The sequence below is a fragment of the Peromyscus leucopus genome, chromosome 14 (genome assembly GCF_004664715.2).
Source record: "Peromyscus leucopus breed LL Stock chromosome 14, UCI_PerLeu_2.1, whole genome shotgun sequence".
In the NCBI taxonomy this organism is placed as follows: Eukaryota; Metazoa; Chordata; class Mammalia; order Rodentia; family Cricetidae; genus Peromyscus; species Peromyscus leucopus.
Genome location: NC_051075.1, coordinates 87,813,600 through 87,841,026, shown reverse-complemented (window position 1 = coordinate 87,841,026; position 27,427 = coordinate 87,813,600). Strand labels below are relative to the sequence as shown.

Genomic DNA, 27,427 nt, shown 5'->3' with positions numbered 1-27,427 from the left:
TTATTAGGTATAGAATATTTTATGAATCATTCCATGCTTGTTTTTCAATCACATTTTGCCTTTCTGTATGATTGTATTTCATTTAAAAGCTGCTCTGTTGTTCTTTTAAAAGCTCTAAAAGGTTAATCCATTTGGTTTAAAAAGTATCAGACTTAATAAAGAGATATAATTAATATCTAATTGTTGTGGTGTCATACTCTGGGCTTACTCAGTGACAAAGACACATGAGTATAGAAACAGAACATCACAATGCTGAATAAAACTCTGCCAGGAACCTCCAAAAAGTCTCATTTGTGTTCTTGATATTGTTAAATGTATTTATTAAAGCCTTGAACTCTAAAATCAATAGTTTTGAGTATAATATTATTGAGAGTGAAGTAGTAATACATATATTAGAGATGTGTTACCATCTTAGATCTGTTGGGGTCCAGATGACTACAGTTCCTTTCTAAATAACAAGCCCTGACCTGTATGTGGCCACATGACTGTGGGAAACTGCAGGCATGAGGTGAGGTAAGGCCCAGGCAGTATGTTCTCCAGGGAAAAGCAAGGCCACAGGGGCAGGGAAGTAGAGGAGGAAGAACTCAGAAAGGGGGCCAAATGGACTGTTCAAGCCCTGCTTGTAGTGAGATCTCGAATAGCTATAGAAACAATATTATCTACAGATGTAGGAAAAATAAAAATTGTTCATTCTTGCAGTGAATCCAGAGTCTTGTGTCTCTGTCTAACTATACCTTCCTTTCCAGGTCCCTGTGATGCTCACAGTTGTACTGGCCATAGCACAGAAGCAATTAATGTATTTGAAATTTGAAAATGGAAACACAGATTAACCATTATATGTTGAATCATTTTCCAATTTTTATTAAATAATCAAGATTTCTAGGTGATTGCTTGTTATGATTCAAATAGAGGGGATTGCGATATGAAAACACGTATGTAAAAAACTCAGTGTTTTTTATCATATACAATATGAAATATCATCATCTTTTAAAACCAATGGTATCTTTGCAAGTGTGTATGTAAGAAATTCATTCTAGACTAAACCCTTGGATCTCATCTTGAGGGATGCTTGTTAAGACACAGGATGTCAGAAAGGAGGTGAATCAATAGTGTATTTCTAAGAGGTAAATAAAGCATTCCATCCTGGAAGGAAACCCATTAGGTTCAGGAAGTAAATACTTCAAAGGATACAGGAAGTCCCTAAAACTGACCAGATTCTCTGAGTTTCCCTCTCCTCAAACATATACAAGTTGTAAGAACTGTTGAGAGAAACTCTGTGACCAGCTAGGCTGCCTGGAGGAAACAGCTCCCCTGAAGCAGCCTGACAGAAGCAGAAACCTACTGGGCTTCCTGGAAGATGCTCAGACCAATTTTTCATCTTATTTCAAAGGATACTGTCCAGCACATTGAGCTGCCTGCAGGTTGTACTTTGGACTACAGGTTTCCAGTTTTCATCAGCTGCCACAGGGTTTTGGTGCAGTTGCTGCATTTGAGTCATTTGTGAGCCCATAAATAACCCCTCACCTCATTCCTGTAAGTAAGCCCAATGAAACAAATTGGTTCACTTAGCTCATCTTTGGTGGTATTTTTACTTTATCCTGTCATTGGTTCCCTGTCTGGGGTGAGCAAAGCTTGTTCATGTCTCCCCAGAAACTGTCATACAAGAGAAACACGAACTCTTTTCTCTTGTGTGACTTTAAATAGGTAAACTTGCAAATAGCCTGTATTGTCAGCAGTGTCCACAGACATTATAAAGGTGAACAAATAGGAGAAAGGTGCCTGCTAAAGTTAAACAAACACCGTAGTGGGGAGGAGGAAATAGTTTTCCTTGTTATTGGTATGATATGACGAATTGTAGGTAGCAGAATTATGGCTTGTGTGAAGCTTTCTCTCGCCTCACCTGTCATTCACTTCCTTGATGTCCACTCTCTGGCATCAATATTTTATTTTCATCCATTTAATTCACACACACACACACACACACACACACACACACACACACACACTTGTATGTCTCAGCTCTGTATATATACATCCTGCTGTGTTTTACTCTAATTATTACATCCCTTCTTCCCTATGATGCTGCTAACTCCTCAAGGTCAATGATGATATATTGTCTATAGTAGATGCTTCTAATATCAAGCAGAGTCTAAATAATAGGCTCTCCTTAGTAGTTTCGTGAAGGATGAATAACTATTTTAACATTATTGAGATTTACTTTATACACACTCGACAGAGACACACCACCAGTTAGATCTGTCTCAGCAGAGCATCAGGATGCAAGCTGTGAGATGAAATATTTTTTATTGATAACATGATTATCCCAAGTTTCCAAAGGAAATCAGTTCTTGTGACCTTGCTTTTGTTATCCAAAAGCTTCTAGCAATTTTCTTCAGTTCTCAAATCTGAACACAGATCATCTTTTCTTGTACTCATGATGAGTGTTGCAGTTTTAATTATCATGCTGATGAAGAAAATGGCCATTAAAAGTATAATATATGTTCAGCTCTTGTACTATATTTGGATCTGTGGATGGATATAAGACCTTTAGAGATAGTCTACAGAAAAGAAAGCCAATCATATTTGGCAATGGAGACATATAAATAATTTAGCATCCATACTTATCAATACTAAAATTAAACACAAAGCAATGAATTGTGTTCTAAGGAGCATAAACTTGTGCTGAAAATAACCTTCATAGGAAAAGCCAAGAAAAGCTTAAAACATTGTTATCATCAACATCATCATCATCATCATCATCATCATCATCATCATCACCATCATTGTGGAAGTGAAATGGGAGCTTCAAACTTTAGTACTTTTTAAAACTTGTCATTTAAAAATACTATCATTATGACTGAAAGGGAGAAGAAGACCTACATGCATGTCCAGGACATGACCAGGCACCAAGGAGAAAGCATAGGCCTGCCTTTGCAGCGCCAGTCAGGCACTATTATGGTGAACAAATGAATGGTGTGATATGGGAGAGAGAGTGTGAGACAGAATGGTTCAAGTCATGTGGACAGTTCAGATCTGAAGACGTGAAAGTGGTGAGGAGCAGGCTGAGGTGGGCAGTTTGCTTGGCACCAGGGATCATGGTGATATCTGGGTCTGGGTTGCTGCCAGGATGCATGTCTAGGCCGGTGGCCCTGCTGCAGCTGTGATCTGTGTTGATGTCCAAGGCTCCTGATACCACCAAAAGCCAAGAGGATAGGGCTACACAGAGTTGTCCCTCTCCCTCACTGGCTGCAACACTAGGGAGAACTGGCCCTGCCCCTCCCTGGCTACAGCACTCAGGAGAGCGGGTCTTATACATTGCCTTGGCAGTACCACAGAGCTGACCCTATTCAGAGCGCATGGGCCAGCTGGCCTTGATGGTGTGAGAATGGGAGAATGGGTTCTGTCCTCCTTGTCTGCCTTGTGGTGTTGTTGGTGAGGGAAAGTTGTCCTCCCCTCTTCTCCCTTCGACCCCATGTGGCAAGCAGGGTTGCTGACCCAACCCCTCACTAGCTGCAGTACTCAGGGGAATGGGCCCTGCACCTCGCCTGGGTAGCACAGTGGTGCTAACCCTGTTGACGGGGCCACAGGTGAGCCGATGGGGGCTGTGAACATGGGAGATCCAGTCCTGCCCTTCATCTACCATATGGTGGCATGGGCAAGGGAGAGATGCCCCTGTCACCTGTTGCAGGTGGGAGAGATGGTCCTGGGGTCATGAGAGTGGACGAGCTGTCCCTGACCCTCAACAGTTGCAGAACTAGGAAGAGCAGACACTGCACCTGTTCTGGGCCGCACAGTAGAGCTGGCCCGAGTGGTGTTGATAAGGGCGAACGAGCTCTGATGGCATAAAAGGAGAACTGGTCCACTCCTTGCTCCTTGCTTCATAGGGTGAACCAGCCTGGACAGTGCAGGAGAGCTCCCCCTGGTGGTGAGGACAGGGGAGACCTGGTGGGCCGACCAATCCTGCAGTTATCCAGGCCCAGAACCAGGGTTATGAGTTGGCTCACCCAACATCCACCTCATCTATGATCTACTTGAGCATGTGAAGGGGCCATTCCTGCAGACACAAAGCTGCAGGATTTCCACAACACAGGGCAACAACGGTAGGATATCCAAGAGAAGTCCTAGTGAGGTCCCAGTGTCAGTGGTGCAGCAGAAGCCAGAGGCCTTGAACCAGACCAATGACTCTGCAATGAACACTTGTGCAAGTAAAGATGTATGGACTGTGTGACCCACTGTGTCACACTACAGCTTCCACGATGAGAATTTTCCTTTTTTTCTCTTTTTATTATTTTCTCTTAAATTTTATTATTATTATTATTATTATTATTATTATTATTTTCTGGTGGGAAGAGGTTACAGAGGCAGAGGGCTGCTACTAAGGGACAGGGAGATGAATGAGATCAAGATGCATGATGTGACAGACACAAGAATAAGGTAAAAAGAAGTTAAAAAAAAACTATTAATTGCACTCTCATTTCCTTAAAGTGTATGAGAAACACAGAAACATATATATATATATATGGCATATATGCAATATATAGGAATATTTGATGTGTTAAAATCTGAATGAATTTACTTAGTTTAAAACAAAATAATTCTCTAACTTAACTGTAACTGCTATAACTCCAGGCTTGTATATCTTGCTCCATATTTCTCAAAGACATACCTTTTGGAAGAATGTTAGCAAGCTATGAAAAATTTAAGAAAAAGATTGGATTAGATAGAGCTTGCCAGGATCTTGTTCCTTCCTTTATAATATAAAAAAAATTAAAGATCTTTGGGTGAAAATTTCATTTTTAAAATATTTGTACGGACAGATCCATATACAAGTTTTTATTTCTCATCTTAAGTTATTCTTTCAGTGTTTTCACATTTTAAATTTTTTGCTGAGAAATTTTAATGCTTTCCAAATTTCCTGTAATTCCAATATATGACAAAAGACTCCTGAAATTCATGACTTAATAAATCAGAGCCACTACAAATGACCCAGAGCTTGGCTTCCATACTGCTTTGATGGTGACACCCCTTTAATTTTCATATCATCACTTCAGTTCTTTCTGTGACTTAACTGATTAACTGCATTTGCTTTGCAAAAGCAGTTATGTGTGTGTAGAATTTGTTTAACGGTTCAAAGGACACAATACAATGAAGTGACTTCATTTTCATCTTGCAAAGCTGACTTGTTATACTGAAAGAGTTTTTTTATTACTAATTCTATTTTGCAATGAAATTCACTTAGCATCTCGGACTTCAAACATCTTTTCTGGTGTAATGTGTGTTGTCTATGACATAAGAGAGCATGCTAATATCCACAGTTATAGCTACACATTAGTTGTGATATAAGAATATTACTTCAGAATTAATATCAAGAAAATTTTTAGAGCTCTGATACCTTTAACTTCTTTTATCTCCTCCATCTTTTTCTATTGACCCTTTTGTTATATTTCCTTGCTTTCTAGCTTAATTCATTTCAAAACAGATCTCCAATTCTTCCGTTGGTAACTATTGGCATAATCAACTTTCATTTTATGTGAAACCATTTTTCTTTCTAGATATCTGCCATCTAACACTTGTAGGTATATCTTTACTATTTCCTATGGCAAGAATTTTCATATTCTAAGGCCCTAGACAAAAAGTAAATTTCTAAGTCTAAGTCTCCAGCCCTTGGAATTCTGATTCAAGAGTTGAAGTACAGGCCTTGAAATTAGAGTTCTGATGTGCATTTAGCTTTGGTTTTCTGGATGCTTTTAAAGTACATGGTTCAAGATTATTCTTTTCAAGTCTTGAGTAAATATAAAAGGAAGAGAAGAAGGCTGTTTAGAAGAATCATCTGTGCACAGGGAGTTTGGATGGAAGAAAATGAAAATTAAAAAAGCTATCATTGAGAAATAAAAGAATGAACTACACAAAGCAGAATGAGACCAGTTAGGAATTTCTCCATAATGAAACCAGCCTGCACCCCAGCCACACCAAGCTGCTAATACTGAGCTAGACTCCATCAAGAAGCTGTGGTGAAGGACTCCAAACACTAGTCACTGTGAGTCCAGGAGAGGGAGTTTGCATCACTGAAAAGCCAATCAGAGACCTAATTCAAGGAGCATGCCAAAAGAGGAAAGTGAAACACAGGCACCAGGACACAGGTCGTGAGTTTGAGGTTGAAAAAAAAAAAAGATCACTACCATTACCCAGCGAAGAAAGACATTGGAACTCCAGAAAGAGCATGGCAGAATGGGGAATGAGGGGAACTTCTTGACAAGAGCAAAGGCCCCCAAGCTGAATGTCTGGAGACAGCAGCAGGCGTGTGGTAAGAGTCTCAAGTGGAGAGAATCTCAGCATCTCCACCCTAACCGCAGAAAATAACTAATCTTTCTTTATATAAATCACAAACATACCAAGAAAGAAATCATACAAACAATACTTTTCACAATTGCCTCAAAATATCTGGAGATAATTCTAATTAAGCAAGTGAAAGACTTGTATAATGAAAACTTTAATAAGTGAGGAAAGAAACTGAAGAAACAGAAAAACTGCCCATGTTCATGGATTGGTGGGATTAATATTGTGAAAATAACCATCTTACCAAAAGCAATATACAGATTCAGTGCACTCCTTAAAGTTACAACATAGTTCTTCACAAAAATTGAAAAATACTATTAAACTTCATTTGGAAACATATACACACAAACCCAAGATAGATAAAAATAATCTTTAATGATAAAAGAACTCCTGGGGTATTACCACCTCATATTTCAAGTTGTACTACATAGCTATGCCAATTAAACAAAAACAGCATGGTATTTTCATGAAGCAGGCACACTGAGTAATAGAATAGAACTGAAATCCCAGACATAATTCTACACACTTATGAACACCTAATTTTTGACAAAGAAACCAACAAAATAAAACAAAAGAACACACTAGATAAACAACATCTTCAACAAATAGTCATGGTCAAAATAGATGACTACATGTAGAAGAATAAAATACATCTGTGTCTATCACCTTATCCAAAACTCAATCCCAAATGGATCAAGGACCTCAACATAAGATTTGACAGAAGAGAAAGAGGAGAATAGGTTTGAATTCATTGTCACTGGAAAAGCCTTTCTGAACAGGTCCCTGTAAGTTCATGCATTAAAACCAATGATTAATATTTGGGACTTCATGAAGCCAAAAAGCTTCTGTACAGCAAAGGACACCATCATTCAAGCAAAGGGGCAGCCTATAACATGGTAAAAAGTCTTTACCAATAGTACACCTGTTTGAGGGTTAGTATCTGTAATATAGAAAGAATTAAAAAAACTGAGCATCAAGAAAACAAATTAAACATAATTACAAATAGGTTATAGAAGTAAACAATTCTTAAATAATGAAGCACAAATAGTTGAGAAATACTTTAAGAAGTTCAACATTCTTAACCATCAGGGAAGGGAAAGTTAAAATTACTTTGAGATTTCATCTTACCCAAGTCAGAATGGTCAAGATCAACAAAACAAATGAGAGTAGTGTATACTGGTGAGGTTTTAGGGAAGGGGGATACTTATTCATTGCTGGTTGGGATGCAAACTGGTATGCCTACTATGGAAATCAATGTGAAGGTTTCTCACAAAGCTGGAGACTGATGTACCACAAGATACTGCTATGCCATTCTTTGGCACATACTCTACAACCTACTACAAAGATACATGCTCATCCATGTCCATTGCTACTCTATCCATAATAGCCAGAACTTGAGAGCAGCTTAGATGTTCATCATTTGATGAATAGATAATAAAAATGTGGTACATTTACACAGGAGAATATTATTTAGTTGTTAAGAAAAATGAAATATGCAGGTAAGTGGATGGAGCTAGAAACAATCATACTAAGTACTCTAGATCCAGAAAGACAAATATAAGAAAAAAAGATGTTTTCTCTTATATGTGGATGCTAGCTTTAAAGGTTTATATATGTGCGTTTCATTCAAAACATTCACAGAGGTTAGATAGCAAATAAGTGACAGAATAAGAGGGATGTTCCAATGAAGAGGAAATAGAATATGGTGTTATAAAAGAATAAAAGATAAATTATAATAGGAAGATTATAATTTGGGAGGGGGTGGGAGGGCAGGGTAGAGGAAAGGATATGGAGAGGGACAACTAGTGCTAAGACCTTTTGGAAAACCATATGGAAAACTATTACTGTAGAAGCTTGCCAAAATAAATACACATATAAATGGGCTTTAAATATAGTTACCATATAATGGGAAAGACAATACAGTAACCAGACATTGTATGCTACCACATAAAGTCCCCAGTATTGAAAATTAGGTATATCTTTTTTTGAGTCATTGACCAAAGGAATCCCATAGATTCCACCAAACATTACAAGTTATTGCTAATGATATTGGTTATCCTCCACAGCCTGACTCTGGTAAGACCCTGTTTCTGAAGACACGCGTGCATCTGTCATCAAACATGGAGAAATTGAGCTTGTGTTCAATCAGAAGCTTCATACCTACTGGCTAGCATTCATAGTGCTGCAAAGTGCTGTATGCACTACCAGTGAAGAAAAATAAACATAAATCTTACCCATCTATGAATCCCACGAGATACAATAGCATAGGACAACAGTGACATAAACAGGACAGGAGTAACCACACACTTTTATTAGTGTGTAGTCTAAGTCCTGCTTCGTGAGATGGGATCTACTCCCTACACTGTTAATTAGGCCAAGAACCGGAGACTAGATAGTAATGAGCCCTAGTGGATAACTACAATTATTCTGCTAAATCAGTGGTTCTCAACCTTCCTAATGCTGCAACCCCTTTAAGACAGTTCCTTATGTTGTAGTGACCTCCAATCATAAAATTATTTTGTTTATACTCCATAACTATGACTTTGTGACTGTTATGAATTATAATGTAAATATCTGATATGCAGGATATCTGATATTTGACCCCCAGAGGGGTCACAACCCATAGGTTGAGAACTGCTGTGCTAAATGAACATAGCAATAAAACAATTACTAATGGAATATTGCTATACCCATAGGTCAGTGTATCTCTGAACCCTTATCAGAGAAGTTTCTCATTGCAGTAGGTGGTAATTAACACAGCAAATCAAAATTGGGCAATGCAGAAAGTGAGATACTTTGGAGCATGAGATATCTGTATCATAATTCTCCATTCAAAACTCAGTAATTTATGTAGAAGAGGAGGCAGACAGATTGTAAAAGCCAGGGGTGGACAGGTAACTCAAAGGAAACAGTGCTTTCCAGACAAAAAAATGAGCAGATGAACATACAAATCACAGAGACTCTTGTAGCATGCATAAGACATGTACAAGTTTAAAGCTGACAAAATCCTAGCCTGGAGAAGAGAAGTAGATGGATTGTCTCATCCCTAATAAAGATGGTCTTTGCAATTGATAATTGCTTGGGAAGGAAAAATAAGTTTTCTGATGTGACACACAGTGTAGCAATTACACTCCAGGTAAGGCAGCATGCTCAGGAATAGTTGTCCAACACAAAATTGACTCCACAGTTTCTGTTCTCATTTTTTACTTTGAGAGTGAAGTAGTATGGAGTTGGGTGAATATGGAAGGGGAATCTGGGATGAGTTAGTGGAAGAGAAAGAAGATCACCAAAAATATCTTGTGCAAAAAATTTAAAACAAAAACAGACCAAAAAAAAAAATCCAACTCTCTATTGTCTGAAGAAATGCATGTAAGTAAGAAAGGGACCCCCAAACTGGAAATCAAAGGTCAGAAATAGCAAACAAGTTAGCAACTTTAATCTCCTATTGTGAGAAAGTAGACTTCCACCCAAAAACTGATCAGAAGACACAGAGGGGACCATTACCTATTGATAAAAGAAAAAAAAATCATAAAGAAGCTATAACTATTATAAACATTCATAAAACAAATGATAAAAGAATAATGGATCACACAGATCCTGACACAAAAGTAGAAGAATTCAAATTTCTCTGTCATACCCAAATGCTCCTTATAAAACCAAAGTCAGTGAAGAACCCTAAAAGGTGATTTCTAGCCTAGGTCAACTGTATTTAGTATGTATATACAAAATCTTCTACTTCACAGACTGGGAATGAATATTCTTCTCCATGCCACATGAGTCTTCTCTAAAATTGAATGTCTTAGAGGCTACAAAGCAAGTCTTGACAAATACCAAAAATGAATTGAAATAGTTATAAAAATTTGTTGGATCATTATGGAATAAAACTGGAAATCATCAGTAAGAGTAATCTCAGAAACTAAACAGATGCTTAAAATACTTGGAGATTGAACAATATACTTATGAATTAAGAGTGTGTCATTGAAGGAAGCAGAATTTTTTTTAATGATTGGAACCTAATGAAAATGATAAAGGAAATTCCACAGCTTCTGGAATATAACCAAAGCAGGACTAATGTGAATTTTATAGATATAAGCCTTCCCAGAAAAAAATTCAGAAGCATCTGAATAACTTAATGATGTACCCCAAGTTTCTAGAAAATCAAGAAGGGCTCAGCAGGTAAGAGCACTTGTCATCAAGCATGACTATCTGAGTTTAATTCCATATGGTAGGTCTACCATATGGTAGAAGGAAACAATCAACTCACACAAGTTGTCTTCTGACTTCCACATGGGCACTGTGACACCCATGTGCCCACACATATACACAAATACAAATATACACACTAAATAAATAAAATAGAATAAAAAACAGAAGCCAAATTCAAACCCAGTAGACAGCAGAAATAGTAAATAATATTATGACAAAAGATAAAGAAATGAACACTAAAAGAACAAAATATAGACTTGATCAAAGACTTGATACCTTGAAAAGGTTAACAAGATTGATAAAATCCTTGTTAAATAAACCAAAGAAAAATGAGAGGAGCCAAATCAATACATTGAGGATAAAGAGGATTCATTACAATAGACTTCAGTGAAATCCAAATCATTAGGGAATACTCTGATAACTTATATTTCAGAAAGCTGGAAAATCTATAATAGACTAATAATTTATAAATGTGTATAGTCAAAAGTTACATGCCAGAAGTTACAGATCAATTTTTGTGATGAACAAAGTTACAAAAATTCTAAGCCTGGTGGTGGTAGCCCATGCTTTTAATCCCAGCACTTGGGAGGCAGAGGCAGGCAGATCTCTGGGAGTTCAAGGCCAGCCTGGGCTACAGAGTGAGTTCCAGGAAAGGTTCCAAAGCTACACAGAGATAGTGTTTCTCTGTTTAGTCCTTGCTATCCTAGAACTCATTTGTAGACTAGGCTCCCCTCGAATTCAGAGATCCACCTGCCTTTGCCTCCCAAGTGCTGGGATTAGAGGTATGCACCACCACTGTCTGGCAAGATACAAAAATTCTAAATTGTATATTTGCAAATAGTATTGAAGAGTACACCAAGGAGATCATACATCATAACCAAGTTATTTTCACCTCAGGGATACAAATAATTTCAACATGTGAAAGTCAATAAATGTAATACAACATTATCAATAGATGAGGACAGAAATTAAGTAACCATCTCAATAGATACAGAAAAAAGATATGGACAACATTCAATATGCTCTCTTGATAAAATGTTCTGGTGGATCTAAAAAGATATGGAATATGCAATAACATAATGCAGGACATATAAACCTGTAGCCTAAATTATACTATGTAGAGAAATTGTATTTTCTCTAAAATCTGGGATGAGACAAGAATACCCTACTCTGCTCACTTTTACTCAGTCTAATGCTCAAAGTGTTAGCTACAGCAAAAGGTAATAAAATATGAAAGAGACAAAAATAAGAAAGTAAGAAGTAAAGCTACCCGTATTTGTAATGACGTGATTCTATACTAAAGAAGACCCTACAAATTCCACTAAAATGTTCTTAGATCTGATAACCACTTTCAGGAACCACCACCTAAAAATCAGTAATGCACTTGTTAATAAAAAAATTCATTCATAGTAGTATTTAAAAAAAAATACTTGGAAATAACCCTATCCAAAGATGTGAAAGATCTATACAATAAAACACTTTGAGACACTGAAAATATAAAGCAAAGCAGATGGTAACTGGTAGAAAGACATTTTTTTTTTCTCCTAGGTTAACAGGATTAATATCATGGAAATTGCTATACTACAAAAGTAATCTATGGATTCAATACAATTCATTCGAAATTCAAATGGCTTCACAGAACTAAAAACCAATTTTTAAAACTCATGTATGAACACAAGAGACCATATATTGCAAAAGCAATTCTCAACAGAAAGAACATTGCTGGAGATGTAACCGGCCTCAAACTATATACTAGACCCATAGTGACAAAGAAAGCATGGGATCAGTCAATAAATAGATATGTAGACCAATGGAATACAATAGAGGAGCCAACAGTAGTTCAAGGCACCTAAGGCCATCAGATTTTTACAAACGTGTAAATAATATACACTTGAAAAAAATAGGTCATTAAAAACGGTGCTGTTAAAATCAGAGAGCCACTTGCAAAAGAGTTCAATTAGATATATTTTTTCTCACTCTACACAATAATCTATTCAAAGTAGATCAAAGATGTTAATTTAACACCTGAAATTGCTAAAGGAAAACTTACTAGGAAAGCACATCAAGATATAGGAATAGGGAAAATTTTTCTGAATAGAAATAATATAAGAAACTCCTCAAGAGTTAACAAATAGGATTCGATTTAATTTAAAAGCTCCTGCACAGCAAAGGAAAATACCACCAGAGTGAAAAGACAGCAGACAGAATGGGGAGAAAATATTTGTCACATGTATTCCAGAAAGAGGGTAGATATATAAAGAACCGCAAAATGAAACTTACCAAACCCTGCCAACCAATAAATGGGTCAATGACCTGAACATACAGCTCTTAATAGAAGATACATAAGGTGCCAATATTTTTTTAAAAGCATTCAACATCCTTAGCTATGAGAAAATGCAAATTATTACTACTTTAAGAGTCTATTTCATCCTAGTCAGAATTCCTATCACCAAGAAAACAACCCTTAGTGAGAATGTGAATTAAGAGGAACCCTTATTTTCTGCTAATGGGAGGGTAAACTGATACAGTCACTATAGGAATCAGTGGTGATGATATATATATCCCAGTTGTGCTACTCCTGGGCATATACTCAATGGATCCTATATTGTATCAAAGATACTTATACTTCTATTTTTTATTGTTCTCTATTTGTAATAGCAAGAAACTACTATCAATAGAAGAAAGAACAATAAAAATGTGGTATGAATACATGACAGAGTTTTATTCAACTTTATATGAACAAATATCTGGCAAAAATAAATGGAACTGGAAAATATTATACTAAATGTATTTGGGTGAGTGAGTGTAGTTATAGGTCATGAAGTCTGAAAGAAACTTGCCTTTGTTACTTTTCCTGTTGCTGTTAAAATATCCTGACAAAAGTGACACGTGAGAGAAAACGTTACTTGGCTCTTGGTTCTGGGTTACACTTCATCATGGTGGGGAAGACAAACAACAGAAGTTTGGGGGAGCTGATCATGTTTCATTCACATCCAAGAGCAGAGCAACCTGTCTTAATGTATGCATGCTAGTGCTCACCTTGCCTTCTCCATTTTATGCAGTCTAGGATTCCGACATAGGAAATGATCCTGCCCACAGTAATTAAGGTGGGTCTTCCCACATAATTAAAGTATCAATCAATTCCTCATAGACTTTCTTAGAGGCTAATCTTCATCTAGATAATCCCTCACAGGTGTGCTCTGGAGGTGTTGAGTGATAATTGCTGCTAACCATCACAGGCATATGGAGGGGGTGGTAAAGGAAGGAGTAGGGAAGGGTAATAGAACACCTGTGAAGTGAAAGTGTAAAGGGAAATATTGGGGGTAAAAATGTATAAGCAGGAGGAGGAGCTGAAGGAAAATGGAGAAGAGAAGTGGTTATGGTAGAGAACCAACCAAAACAAAGTGGGAATAGTATAGCACATTCAAAATGAAAATAGAGTTTGGGGAAGTTGAGATTGTAGGGTTTAAACAGGGAGGGTCAGGGGATAGAAGAAAGGAAGGGGATGAATGTGAGAGGTAACTAAAACCTAAAGATGGAAGAAACAGTTAAAAAGAAATTATGTCTTTAATTATAAATCACTTTTTAACTGAATATAGGTATCCTGCATGGGTAGATAATGCTAATTTCAGAAGCCATAGATGATCAAATGAAAATTCCAGTGTAAGGTATAAGTTACCTCTGTATGAGTTGGTGGTCAGGTATGCTATATAAATCTCCAAACAGCATAGACTTTTGACTTTGGTCTTGGTTGCTCACCTGAACTAGATGATAAGACCCTACTGGTAAAGACACCACAAAGTTTTGTCATAAGCAATAGGGAAATCAAGCTAGAACTGATCTGGAAGCTTCATACCTGTTAGCTGGCTCTTGTACTGCTAGGATCATTATGTGAGATTATTAGCTGAGTGAGAAAAGTCATGAACAACATTTTTCATCAGTACATCTAGAGCGTTACAGGATGGACCTACCAGGCAAATTGGACCCATTAGGACAACAGTGGTATGACTGTTATAGATTTAACCAACCACTCCCTGCTTGGTTTGGAGACCTGCTCCTTCAGACAGAATTCATGCCTGCTACTGGAAATCCATATTGGCATTCTTCTAGCAATAGTGACTCCAACTCTTGTTGCCAAGTTTCTTCTTCTTCTATCCACCATAACTTTTTTTTTCTTCACAGATTTTTCATTTACTTAATGAAAAGACAAAGTAAGACAGCACCACACTCTCTTTGCAAAAACCTTCTATTAAATATCAGGTGCTTTTTTATTTTTTTTAACTCCTTTACTTCCTCATATCTGATGAGCTGCCAACTTCCAGCTCTATAGTATCTCTTGTATTTGGTTCATTTTATTTCTATTCATCTGCTATGTGGACTTTACCCTAATAATGACTGTCCTGAAGAATCCTGTGCGGGTTTCCCAGTTTCAGGTCTCTCATATCTTCATTCTTACCATGCCTCAAATTGATCTTCCTCCCAAACACTCTCACATGTGACAACAGTCATTTAAAAACAATTCCAGGGAAGTTTTAAAATTGCAATGTCCTCTTGATGGCTTTTTCCTTTGATGAGTAAGTAGTGTCCTTCCCTATCTCTTATGATTAGTTTTGCTTTGAAGTCTATTTTGTCAGATATCAAAATGGCAGGATTTTTATTCTTTCAGTCTACAATTAGTCAATTCTACAGACAAGAAACACAAAATAAAGACCCACAAAACCATAAAGGAAGCAATTCAAAGAATCTAAAGAAGTATTATGCTAAATTTATCGGAAAGCATATGAAAACCAAGGTTTTATTGGGATTTCTGAATCACTTTTTGGCAAGATTTATGTACAATTATTATGTATTTTCAAGCTATGGTACATTTACTACTTTACCAGCTTTAATGGAATGTTTTTGTACTCTTAGAATTTTTCAAAATTCTACTCACATGTCAACAAATCGAACATCATATATTTCCTTTTCAGTGAAGGCTCTGACCCCAAGTCAGACCTGCTATATTCTCTGACTTTACATTTTCCTCTTCAATATCTGCCATACTACAGTCTATTATTTATAGCTTAGACTCAAACATACAATTAGAAAATCCTTGTAGGTAAGGATCATGTCTTATTAACTTTTCTATTTCCTCTACAAAATGTAATAAAAGAGATTGCATGCTGTGGGTGTTCAATAAATATTTGCTGAATGAAATAAGAAAAGGAAATAGTTCTAAATTGAATAATCCTAGAAAATCACCATGTTGCTGCAAGACGTATTTTTCTGTTTGCCTCTCACTTCTACACAAAACTTAGTCTTCTATAAAGCTCTGCTGCTTTTGGTTCTACTTGTGTGATGATGTGCTCTTGTAACTTGAAACCAATAATCTTTAGGGGGTTTGATTGTTGCTAATGACACTCGGTATTTAAAGTCATTGTAAGAAGTCCTTTTACCAAGAGGGAAAATAGCATCTCTGGCTTACCCCTTCTTTTATCTTTCCCTCTTTATCCCCTGTAGCACCAATGAAGAGATAGTTATAGATCACTGAGCTCATGCTGATTATGGAATTAATGACCCTTTTAGTTGATACTAAACAGTTTGATTGTTCCTTAAAGTCCACGGATACTTTCAACTTGTATAGACTTAACATATGCATATCAAGAATAAAAATGGAGAACAGAATGAAGAAGTACTGTTTAGGAAGGAGAAACTACTCAGAAAACTGACACAGCAGTGCCTCTCTAACACTGAATGTTGCCACCTAGGGAAGGGGCAATAATAGCTCTGTCATACTTGTGACTGCAAGACTACATTGGACTATTATAAACACTCTGTTGAAGAATTATATAATGAGGGCAATATAATAGCGCCCCCAATCTAATTCTATAAATTGTATTATAGTTCACTGACTGGTAACAATAAACATTGTTGAGAAGGCTGCCCTGATTGATACCTGCTAGACTTAGTGACATTATCCTTCTTGGGACAAAATTGCATAATTTTATTGAAATTTCTGGAAATTAAGAGCCAGAGTCAGTCAGAGCATTATTTTTGTTTCTCTTATTGTCATTAAATTAATTTTTTGGAACTAACCCGCAATTATCAACATTGGTCTTATACTTCACCAGAAGTATGATTTTTTTCCTTTTCTTTTTTCTTTCTTTTGCTCTTTCTCTATTTCAGTGAAGCCAGAGCTTGGAATTAGAGCCCTGGACATTTGAGCTGAGTGCTCTATGACTGATTTACTTCTTCAGTTTCCCTCCCTCCCTCCCTCCCTCCCTCCCTCCCTCCTCCTCCCTCCCTCCCTCCCTCCCTCTCTCTCTCTCTCCCCCAATTTTCTGCACAGAAAACGTTCACAATTAGTATGATTTAATTGTGACAAGGTACATAATGAAGACTTTCCAAAGTTAAGCCTCTGTTGGCATGCTTGAAACCCCTTGTACTCAGGTAAGGATGTTCTTGCCTAACAGGATGTCAGAGTCACGGTGACATTCGGTTTCAGCTCTCATCATGCATTTGGAACACGGAACTCAAGTGTATCTGTAGACTCATAAAGGTAACCAGGGATTATTTTGAAACAAAGATAGTTAAAGTGAAGGTTTGGTACCCGATGTAGCCTCAGATATTGCAGAAATATAGAATATCATTTAAGAAGATCTTGGTGTACTTTCCATTAAAAAAAAAAAAAAACCCAAACCTAAACCCTTTCAGTTAAAAGTTTCCTAGAGGGGTAAGATAGTTTCCTATTATAAGTCCCTGAGCAATGCTGAAGGGCTTGTACTGCTAGGGAGAGATATCTTAAATGGTACCTATCAATCATTGCTTTAGTAACTATAACATAAATCTTTTGATATGTGTGTTTCCTTAAAACACAGAACAAAAGTAGGACTGAGAGGCTTTTTAATGATATAATTTATACTCTGACATTTGTGGGGACCCAAGTTCAGTCCCAGCACCAAAAACAAATAAATAAATGTAACATATGTATTTCTCTTTTCTATGTTCTTTAAAAATTGTTTAATTCTTTGAATTTCATACATTTTTTTTTTAAATCACATTCACTCCTCTCCTCAACTCCTTCCAGGTCCACTGCCCATTCTGTAATGACCCCACTTTGTGTCCTCAGATTTCTTCTTAATAAACCCATGAAGTCCAATTAGCACTGCTTATATACTCTTGGGTATGAGAATGTGTATTTGAATGAGGTCAACTTTTCGGGGCCTATACTTTTAAAGAAAACTGCTGAACTCTTTCCCTATAGCTATAAATTACCAATAGCTCGTTAGCCAGGAGTGGGACTTCATAACCAAAACACTCAACTGGATGAGATTGCTCATTTTTATCCTCCAGTGGCAGGCATTACACCTGCCATCATTATGAAAACTATTCAGTAGGGATAAATCCTCCAGGTCAGGAGCAGCTTGCTTTCTCCATGTTCCATGACTCAAGTGTGTGATGTTTCACTGGTAATAATTAAAAATATCTTTTTGAGTTTGGGAAATTCAACACACTGAGAATCTAGAGACGAATATTACAATTGTATAACAACATCGTGTTTATTTATTTTTGTGTGCATGTTGATGTGTATTTGTGTATAGCTGGGACTTGCCACCATGTGCATATGGAGGTCCTAACACAACTTGTGGGAGTCAGTTCTTTCTTACCACGTGGAGTCCAGAGTCCAAACTCAGGTCACTGGGCTTGGGAATAGATGCTTTTACCCACAGAGCCATCATACCTACCTGGGATACTACAGTTTTAATCATTGCTGTGTTTTCATTATGAGCCAAGAAAAACAAAGGTGTTTAAACTAGTCTTGCTTTCAGAAATTTTAAAGTATACAACATTGCCAATCTAGAGAGAAACCTTCACCCTTGGACCTGAGGCATGATGCACAGGCTTTTCTTGGTCCAAGCCTCATCACAACCCAGACTTCTCTCTTGTCTCTCCTTACCTGTGCTAACTCAGGAGTTATCAGTTGTTACCAGTCTCTTTGCAGTCCCTGTCATTTCACATCTCTTTGATTTTACGTTGTTTTCTCTGACTAGAACTTCCTTATTCCATTTTCTTTACCTAGGTAACTTGAATTTACTCACAATAACTCAGGTTAGTTGTCTTCTTTTCCTGTATCTCTACCTAACCATGCAAAGATGCTTACCAGTCTTCTCAGATGTTTCGATTTCTTTATGTGCACCCTCCATCAGAGCTCTTGGCACATTCTATTGAAACAGTTTGTATGTCTGTCTCTTCAACTGGGGTGCATGCCCCTCAGATTTCTTCTTTGTACCCTTAGTCCTAGTACAGTCATTGGCATAAAACCTCTCAATATTTTCAACTGACTCTATAGTTATGCCACTGAGTACTGAATTTCTCTCACTTCCCTTATTCTGACTTTATGCAAATTAAAACACCATTTAGTAACATACCTTTTCTGTGACAGAGATATACATCTCCCAGCCTCCTTTGCAATTAGATGGATACAATGTGATGTTATTAAGATGAAGCTCAATAATCATGGACATGTTTGTCAAATCATACTTTGGTTAAAGAATCTGGTTGTTTTTGTTTTTTCAAATTACTCCTAGGTCACTCTTGTCATACCATGGAAACCAGGATATGCATATCAACTTACCTGAAAACCTAATTGCTTACAATAACCAAAGTATATTCTGAATCCCAGAGGGGCCAAATATTGGTATGGAACTTGGATGGACAACTCTGCTTCTGAGTCTGCCATTAAGTTTCAGTCAATTGGGGCTGGAGAGATGGTTCAGTGATTAAGAGCACTGGTTGCTCTTCCAGAGGACTTGGGTTCAATTCGTTGTTAACAGCCTTCATTTTCTCTTTATGGATGGAGAGTTTAATCCCACCCCTGGTAGGGTTGCTTCAGAAGAAAATACTTAAGAGCAAGAAAGAAAATATGCATTCTAGCTAAAGTTTCTAATCTTTTAAAATGTAATTTTGGAAGCAGCATACTCTTTCATCTTTTGAATGCTGTTGTCATCCAGACCCAAACAATGATGATGTGAATTTATAGGAGACAAGGTATGAACACCAGGAAGCTGCTTTGGTAGCTGGTTACCTCAGATGCCAGGTGTTGAGATGGCACACAAACAGTGGATACATGGACCATGAGTCATTGGATGGAACAGACTTTCTTACTGCATTATTTGCTAACTTATCCAGACACAGGGCTGAAGAAATGGCTCCATGATTAAGATTATATACTGCTCTCGAAGAGGACTGGAATTTAGTTCCTGGCATCACATGACACTTCTCAAAAGCCTGTTACTTCAGCCCCAGAGGATTTAACATCAGCTTCTGGCTCTGAGGGCACCTGCCCATACATTGTGATGCACATAAACCCACAAAGGCACACACACATAAATAGTTTCAAAAGTCTAAAAAAGAAATAATAAACTTATGTGGTACCAAAAATTAGGGTTTATTGGCTATTATGGCAGGAACTTGTTATTCAGACCAATCAAAGTTGTAAGTGGTTTCAATGAAAACAGCCTATGTATAGGCTCGTATATTTGAATGCTTGGTACGCAGTTGGTGGAACTGTTTAGGGAGGATTACAAGTTGCTGCCTTGTGGGTGGAGGTGTGTTACTGGGGTGGAGTTTGAGGTTTCTTTTCCTCAGGATGTTCTCTATTAATGCTCTTACTCTGCCTCATGCTTGTGGATCAGGATATAAGCTCTAAGCTACTGTCCCAGTGCCATGCCTGCCTGTGTCCTGCCATGTTTCTCACCATGGTGGTCATGGACTCACTTTCTGAAACTGTAAGCCCCAGATAAACTCTTTCTTTTTAAGATGTCTTGGTTATGGTATTTTGCCTTGGCAATAAAAAAGTAACTGAGACCAAAATCTTCATGTTAATCTGCCTACAGAAAAAGACTGATGACTGGAAGGGCTTTGGTCTTTCAAGGACTTACAGCTATTTCTTACTTCAAAGCAAGACATTGACATCGTTGTCTTATTTTGACAAGTTATTGAGTTTGATTAGATGTGATTGTGTTCCCACAGTACTGACCAATTCAGGAATCAAAGCTGGCTTAGCACAAGACTGGGAAAAGGTCATCTGTGCTCCCGATCTTGCCCCCTGGAATGATAGGAAACGGACAGTTTTTCTCGCTCTGAGAAAACAGCTACAGGATATTTCTGTGTGCCATGCTTTTCTTTCATAGTGACTTCTAAGTACTTGAAACTTTTAAATTAAATACAACATACCTCAGAAAGGTGCTCTGATGAGTAATGAACACAAAAGTATAGCAAGATTTTCTAAGAATAAATACTCTCTGTAAATATTAAACATGGTTTTGGGGCATTTACTATTGAAAGCAAATTTATTAGCAAAGACTCAATCACAGTGATATCTAAATGAGAATAAGGAACAAAGCAGACACTTAATTTGAGGAGCTAGATTTTTATGAGGTAATAGATCTAATGATAGGAATGTAATGCAAACTAAAATCTATCAAATTTGCATGGTCAAATTAATAATAACTAAGAGCTGTTTAATAAAGTATTAATATTTTAAATGCATGACTGTTTGAAAACAAAGAAAAAGAATAAGGGTCTCTGGATTACATCAGGTTTTAAGTGGTTTTTTTTTTTTCTTACGTTATGTCTAACAATAATACTTTCAATAACATAAATTCCTTAACCATGATTATCTAACATTTTCCCCCCAGTGAGTCAGCTCACCAGAACAGGCAAAAGCATTTTTGGCAGTACCTATTTTACCTTGAAACTTTGTCTTGTAATGTAACCCTATCCTGACCTTGATTGGCTTATCAAATGAGCTCATCCTCTGAGCTGAAGAAGTGTAGTCTATCAGAGAAACAGTGTGACAACATGCCAGGACAGTACTGCATGCTCTCTAGAGGGCACCGGGGCATTGTCTGCTCCCTTCCTTCACCTGTGCTTCTCCCGTCAAGCCTAGATGATAAAGAGGACATGTGAAGTATTAGAACGTGGAGCACCGGTTCTGACAAATCCATATTTGAGATTTAGAGCTGCCACTTTCTGTGTAACTGAACTTTCAGATTGGTTGAAATTGCAGGTTTTTTTTTTTTTTTTTATCATTTGTTAAACAGTTATTGATTTCTGCATTTTAATTAGATTGTGTGGTGGCATCGAAGCATATGTGAATGGAGCCTAGCACATGGGGCTTGACTCATAGTAGTCCATACATGGTCTTCATTTTTCTTTGAGAAAAGGAATGGGAGATAAACACACCAATCATCCATGTCGCATGTTCCTGACTGATCCACCCCAGTGAGTCATTACTGATCTAGCAGAGCAAAGAACTCTGGAATGCTGAATCAAGCAACAGAGGGCACTGCACCCTCTCATTAGACAAAGAGCATCAGGGGTGGGTGGTTTTGAATGTGAAGAGCCCAGTGAGAACTCAGGGAGCTTGAGCACTAGCATGGGAAAACTGCAAGCATAACTAAGGCGCTGGATGATGAAAATTCCTCAACTACATTAGTTATGATCTCCTACTAAAATCAGGGGAAAAAAAATCAGGAACCTGAGACATTGTGTTTAATTTTTAGATTCAGCACCCTTATAGATTTCTTATTTATTTATTATCCTTTGGCTTTCTCTTGCTACTTTTAGTTTTCAGGTAAGTTGATGTGCATATCTAAAAGTTTCCATGGTAGGACAAGAGTGACCTAGGAAAAACAATATCCTGATTTTTTGACTGAAATATAATGTGACAAACATGCTCATGATTATTGGGTCTAATCTAAGAACATCACATTGTATCAACCTAACTCTAAGAAGGCTGGGAATAGAGTTGTAGCTTAGCCAGTACCACTTCTTGGATATAAAATTAACTCTAGAAAGCAACTACATTACAGATATGCTTACCATCTCATGAACAGAATTTTCCTTAACTCATATTGGTTAAATCCTTAAGTGACAATGTGGTTTAACCTTGTTGAATCAACATATTGTAAGTAATTATTTAGAACATTATTGCTAGAACAATTTACTGACAGTAACTACAATAAACAAATAAACAAACAAATAAGACATAGTGTAAGCAAGTATAATCTGTGAGAAAAAATTTTGGCTCATGCCTTTAATCCCAGCACTAGGGAGGCAGAGGCAGGCAGATCTCTGAGTTCAAGGTCAGCCTGGTCTACAAAATGAGTTCCAGGACAGCATGGACTAAACAGAGAAATCCTGTCTTGAAAAACCAAAAAAATAAATTAATTAAATTTAAAAAAAATAAGGACTTGCATGGAGAGACAGAAAGGCAATGCTAAGCATACAATACCAGAAGGATGGGTATATGGATCTGACAGGAAAGGAGAGTAATGTGGCCAACTCCATTTTACTCATTTCTTTTAGAAAACCACTCCATTGAGGAATGGGATGAGGGCAGAGGCCTGAAAGAGCTACATAGATTAAGTTAGGCTATGGCAGCAGAAAGTTACAAACTTCAACAGGGAACACTTCACTAGTGGAAGTAAAGGAACAGCAAAAACAAAGAAACAAACAAACAAACAAATAAATAAATAAAATGACATTAATCCATATTTACTATTTCAAGAAAAATATGTTGGCATGTTCTTCTTTATATCAAGGGAAAGTATTATATATTATTTGTGATATGATTTTTAAAAAGCAGCTATTATCAACTTCAGTTTGTAATTAGAAAAGGGAAGAGTTAGAGAGTTCAGAACTTAATCGTGGACACACAAATTGCAAGAACATGACTAGATGAATGTCCATTGTTTGCATGGTTTCTTTTTCTGAGGTCATGATAGGGAAGTTTGGAATTTCCCAGGTGAAACAATATCACTGAGCATGGAGAAAGAGAGGCAGAGAAATGAAGATTTTCCTGGCCATTTAACATTTGAGTGAATAGAAACATCTTTCCCTCCAATTTCTTCTCAAGGAACAAGGGCTAAAGATTACATCTAACTTATTTATTTTAGTGTTCCAAAGTATTTTCCTTCTTACACACATCAATTTTATAAATAAAATATTGCTCAAAATATATCAGTTAAATAAGTAGGTGAGTGGACTTGGATATAAGATATAGAACCTTACCACCTACTGCTTCCTAGGACTTTAAGTTCCATAATTAGACATGCATATGACTTTCTGCTGGAACACAAACACTCATCAACTCCCATTTACAGTAATTGTACCTTTTTGTGAGTGACTTTGTCATTTGTTTCCAGGAAACTGCTTTCTATCTCTGCAAGGAGCATCCTTATAATGAAGTAGGGACATAATGATGGTGAGAGATTGTCAGTAGGAAAAAAAAAAAGAGGCTGAGTGATCAAGACTTTGCTATTATGCTTAGACAATATTCTACTGCATCAGTTTACAAAAGGACATTGTCAGAAAAAGGACTTCTAGCTAATGGCATTGCATGTGCAATTCAACAAGGTTGATATTTTCCAAGCAACCAGTTACATGAAAGTGCACATGTTATGTGGACCTGAGGGTCAGTAATTACATCTGCTGCCTGTACTGTGTTGTGTCTCCTTCATACTCTTAGCATCCCTTTATCTTACATGAGTAGTGTCACTTTTCCTGATACCCTAAGTAGATCTATTTGTACCATGAAGCAGAAAGGTAATTCTTGTTCTAATCCGTCTTGCAGATTTGACAGTGACATCAAAGATCAAGAAGTCTGTAAGTAATGACGGCGCTCATTTGTTTAAATGTCAAACCCAAACCTCACCAACTTTCAGGGAACATGTCAGTAAAACATGAACTTCAGTTCACCCAGAGAAGATTTCAGTGTTATTCAGATGCAATTCAGTCCTGAGGGAAATAACTGTCAGTATCTAGAAACTAGAGTTCCTTGGGTAAATCTTTCTTTTAAGCTGAATGGAACTGGGTGTTTAAAGACTTGAGGCTGTGGACAGTTGACATTATGAAGTAGCCTCAGTGTAGACATATTACTCTTCCCCCAACCATAGTTTCTTGAAACCATGCAATCAGGCCATGAAGACTGTATCACAGAGCCTTTGCAAAGCAAACTGAATACATCAAAGAAGAGCACATTTATCACAAAGACTAAGCCTGAAATAAAATTGGGGAAGAAAAATGGTGTTTGTTTATAGCTTTCCCTGCTTTAATTTTTTTTTTTTAACTTTTCTTGAAGTTAAGAGCAGTAATATTCCCTGGGATTTCTTGTGAAGTGAATGGTAGTGGTACTTTACTGGCAGTGTACATGGATCTAGAGGAGAAAAGGAAGTCCATCCAATAGGCTTTTTGCAGACAACCCAGAACAGAGAATCTATTCTCTACATGCTTTCTAGCTCTAGAGTAGAATTACAATTGAGAATTCTGGATGTGAGGTCAGAACAAATGGGGCTGAATCTGAATTATGTCCTCTAATAAGCCATCATTGCTCTATCTTCCAGTGTGGTTTATTTTAAGATTTAGGCAATAGAGTCTATGTCATGTGGTCTTGCAAAGGTAGATACTCAATGCATGTTCAATTTGATCATTCACTTAGCAATAAGTATGGGCCACATGCAGTAATTGCTGCTCTGCTCATAGTACTCTGTTTATAGCTGTGACTCTGAAGATGACAAGATGGGAAACAGGAACAGATACAACCATTAAAATCTTATCCTTATAACAAGAGGCTGAATCACATCTACTCACACGTCCATTCACGTTCATTGTAGACTAAGAAGATTGTCTTTATTTTTAATCTTAAAAAAAAGCAAAAGAGCAAAAATATCCTAAAATAATAAAGAGCAAGCTAAAGTTCTCAGAGATTTCTTGTCTCATGACTAACACTCTCTCTAAAGAGCCCTTCTCGGTCACATAACTGTCAGCTTATCTACTGTGAATTGGAAGAGATGGTAAAGCCAGGGTAACATTGAGAGCCTGGTGAGTTCTGTCCTTCATTGCAGCTACAACCTTTTTTTTTTTTTTTTTTTTTAACTTCCCAGTTCCCAGCCCATTTCGCGTCCCTCACCCCTGCCCCCACCCCCGTGTGGACTGGGGAGATTGCACCTTCTCCTGGCTGTCTGCCTCCTGCTCCTGTCATTTTCAACAGACTTCCTCCACACTGCCCTCTGCATTTGAAAAGCCTCCTGGTCTCCATTCATCAAGGTACATACTCCTTCCATTCACAATTTAAGTCGTAGCTCCCTCCCTGAAGGAAGCTCATTTTCTTGAAAGAGCTTCTCCCATCCTGTCCTAATGAACCCACCAAGCCCCCATAGCTTTCTTACTCCTCCCTCACTTTATCCTTCAGAAATTGTGGTTGGGAGCGCAGTAATGAGCGAGCAAGGAAACCTGTGTTTTCACAGACCAAGACAGACTCTGACATTAAGCTTAGTTTTATTGTAAGAAAAAAGCACCAGTTGGTACAAATGTTTTCTGAAACTGATAACAACCACTCACTTGGGGGAAATATGTATTGGTTGAAAGGATGGATGGGTAGATGGATGGATGGATGAATGAATGAATGAATGAATGAATGAATGAATGCATGCATGCATGCGTGCATGCGTGCATGCTTGAATGGGTGGTCAGGACTAGCTCCGGAGCACTTTTCTTGCTCCGCCTTCCTCCTAAGGCTCCAGGCACGGTTTCTGTTTAATTCCGCTTCTGTGATTGAGCGCACTTCTGCCTGCCTGCCTCTACCTCCACTCTGCCCCTTCATTACCTCTTCTTGACCCAAGCCTAAGCCTCCTTGCTAAAGGGCATGGTACCGAGCTCGCGAAGGCCTTATGACTTCATCAGTTTTTCCGGATGCAAGCCCTCCACAACAAACCCACCCAGCCTGCACAAAAGCATTACAGATTCCCCTACACTCAGCAAATCCACCTGGAGGTCCTTGTCCCTCTCCTTGGGCTTATAATCTAGGTTCTCAAACAGAAACAGTTTCCCTCTTTTCTCCGCAGACAAACATGATAATCATTCTAGAGCTCGTTCCTAGTTTGTAAAATCAGAAAACTTAACAACAACCCAAAAATTATTAGAAACCTCACCCAAGAGCAGCGACCTCTTTGTTTGCACCCCGGGAGAAGGGAGGGGTCTCCCAGCCTTGCAGTCTGGGCGGAGGGGAGGTGACAGCCTTTCTGGAGGGTTGCCCGTGACCAGACTCACCCAGGACGTTCCCGATGAGAGCCACAACGAACACGATGATGTACCCTGCGATCAGGACCCACTCATATTCTTTCGGGTGTAGGTATTCCCTCCACAGGTACCGCAGGAATTCCTCGTCGTCATAGTCCGTGGGGTTTAAAAACGGCTCTTGAGTTTCATTCAGCTCCGAAGCAGATGACCAGTTGCGACGAGAGAGGGAATCCTCCAATTTAGTGCTGGACATCACGGACTGGTCCTGTTGGGCTCAGTGCTGCAAGCTTGTCTCTGCTTGCCCCATGAGCACCGGGGATCCGCGGTGGGAAAGGCTGCGCCGCCGCGACTAGGGGCTCCGGAGCCGGGAATGACGTGAAAAGTTCCTGAGCCAATGCCTCCGGAGTCCTGCGCCCCGCAACTTCGGCGGCCGCTTCAGTGTCTTTGCAGGGGATTTGCACCAGGAGAAGCTGCTGAGGAGCTAGGGAAAGGGAAGGGGGAAGGATGCAGCAATGACTGGGAGCAGAGATTTACCTTGACCTCAGCTCCAGCTCAGTCACTCTTCATTCCAGCAGTGAGTCCTCAGCCCATAGCCTCCTCCAGGGCTGAGGGGCAGACAGATGAAGCTGAAGAAGAAAAGAAAAGGGGAAGGGGTAAAGACAATTACCTTAACTTCTTTCTTTGTGGATCAAATGTCCCTTTTCAATCACTTTCCTCCTGTTTTACATGCCATTTATATAATATACACTGGCATGCATATGCCTGTGGACATGGCTAGAAGGTCAACACATGGTTAACACAGGATCCATTGCTTAACTTGTCT

The 27,427-nt window shown here is 38.1% G+C and overlaps 1 protein-coding gene across 2 annotated transcripts in view; it reads right to left on the bottom strand.

Annotated features, from left to right (window-relative positions):
• The window catches only part of Hcrtr2 (hypocretin receptor 2), a 100,880-nt gene extending 73,696 nt beyond the window's left edge, over positions 1–27,184 (bottom strand). For both annotated transcript variants that reach the window (XM_028864929.1, XM_037210945.1), the window contains exon 1: positions 26,635–27,184. In XM_028864929.1, the coding sequence (XP_028720762.1) occupies positions 26,635–26,857 (223 nt within the window). In that variant the 5' untranslated portion in view covers positions 26,858–27,184. The remainder of the gene's footprint in view (positions 1–26,634) is intronic.
• Between the last annotated feature and the right edge of the window lie 243 nt (positions 27,185–27,427).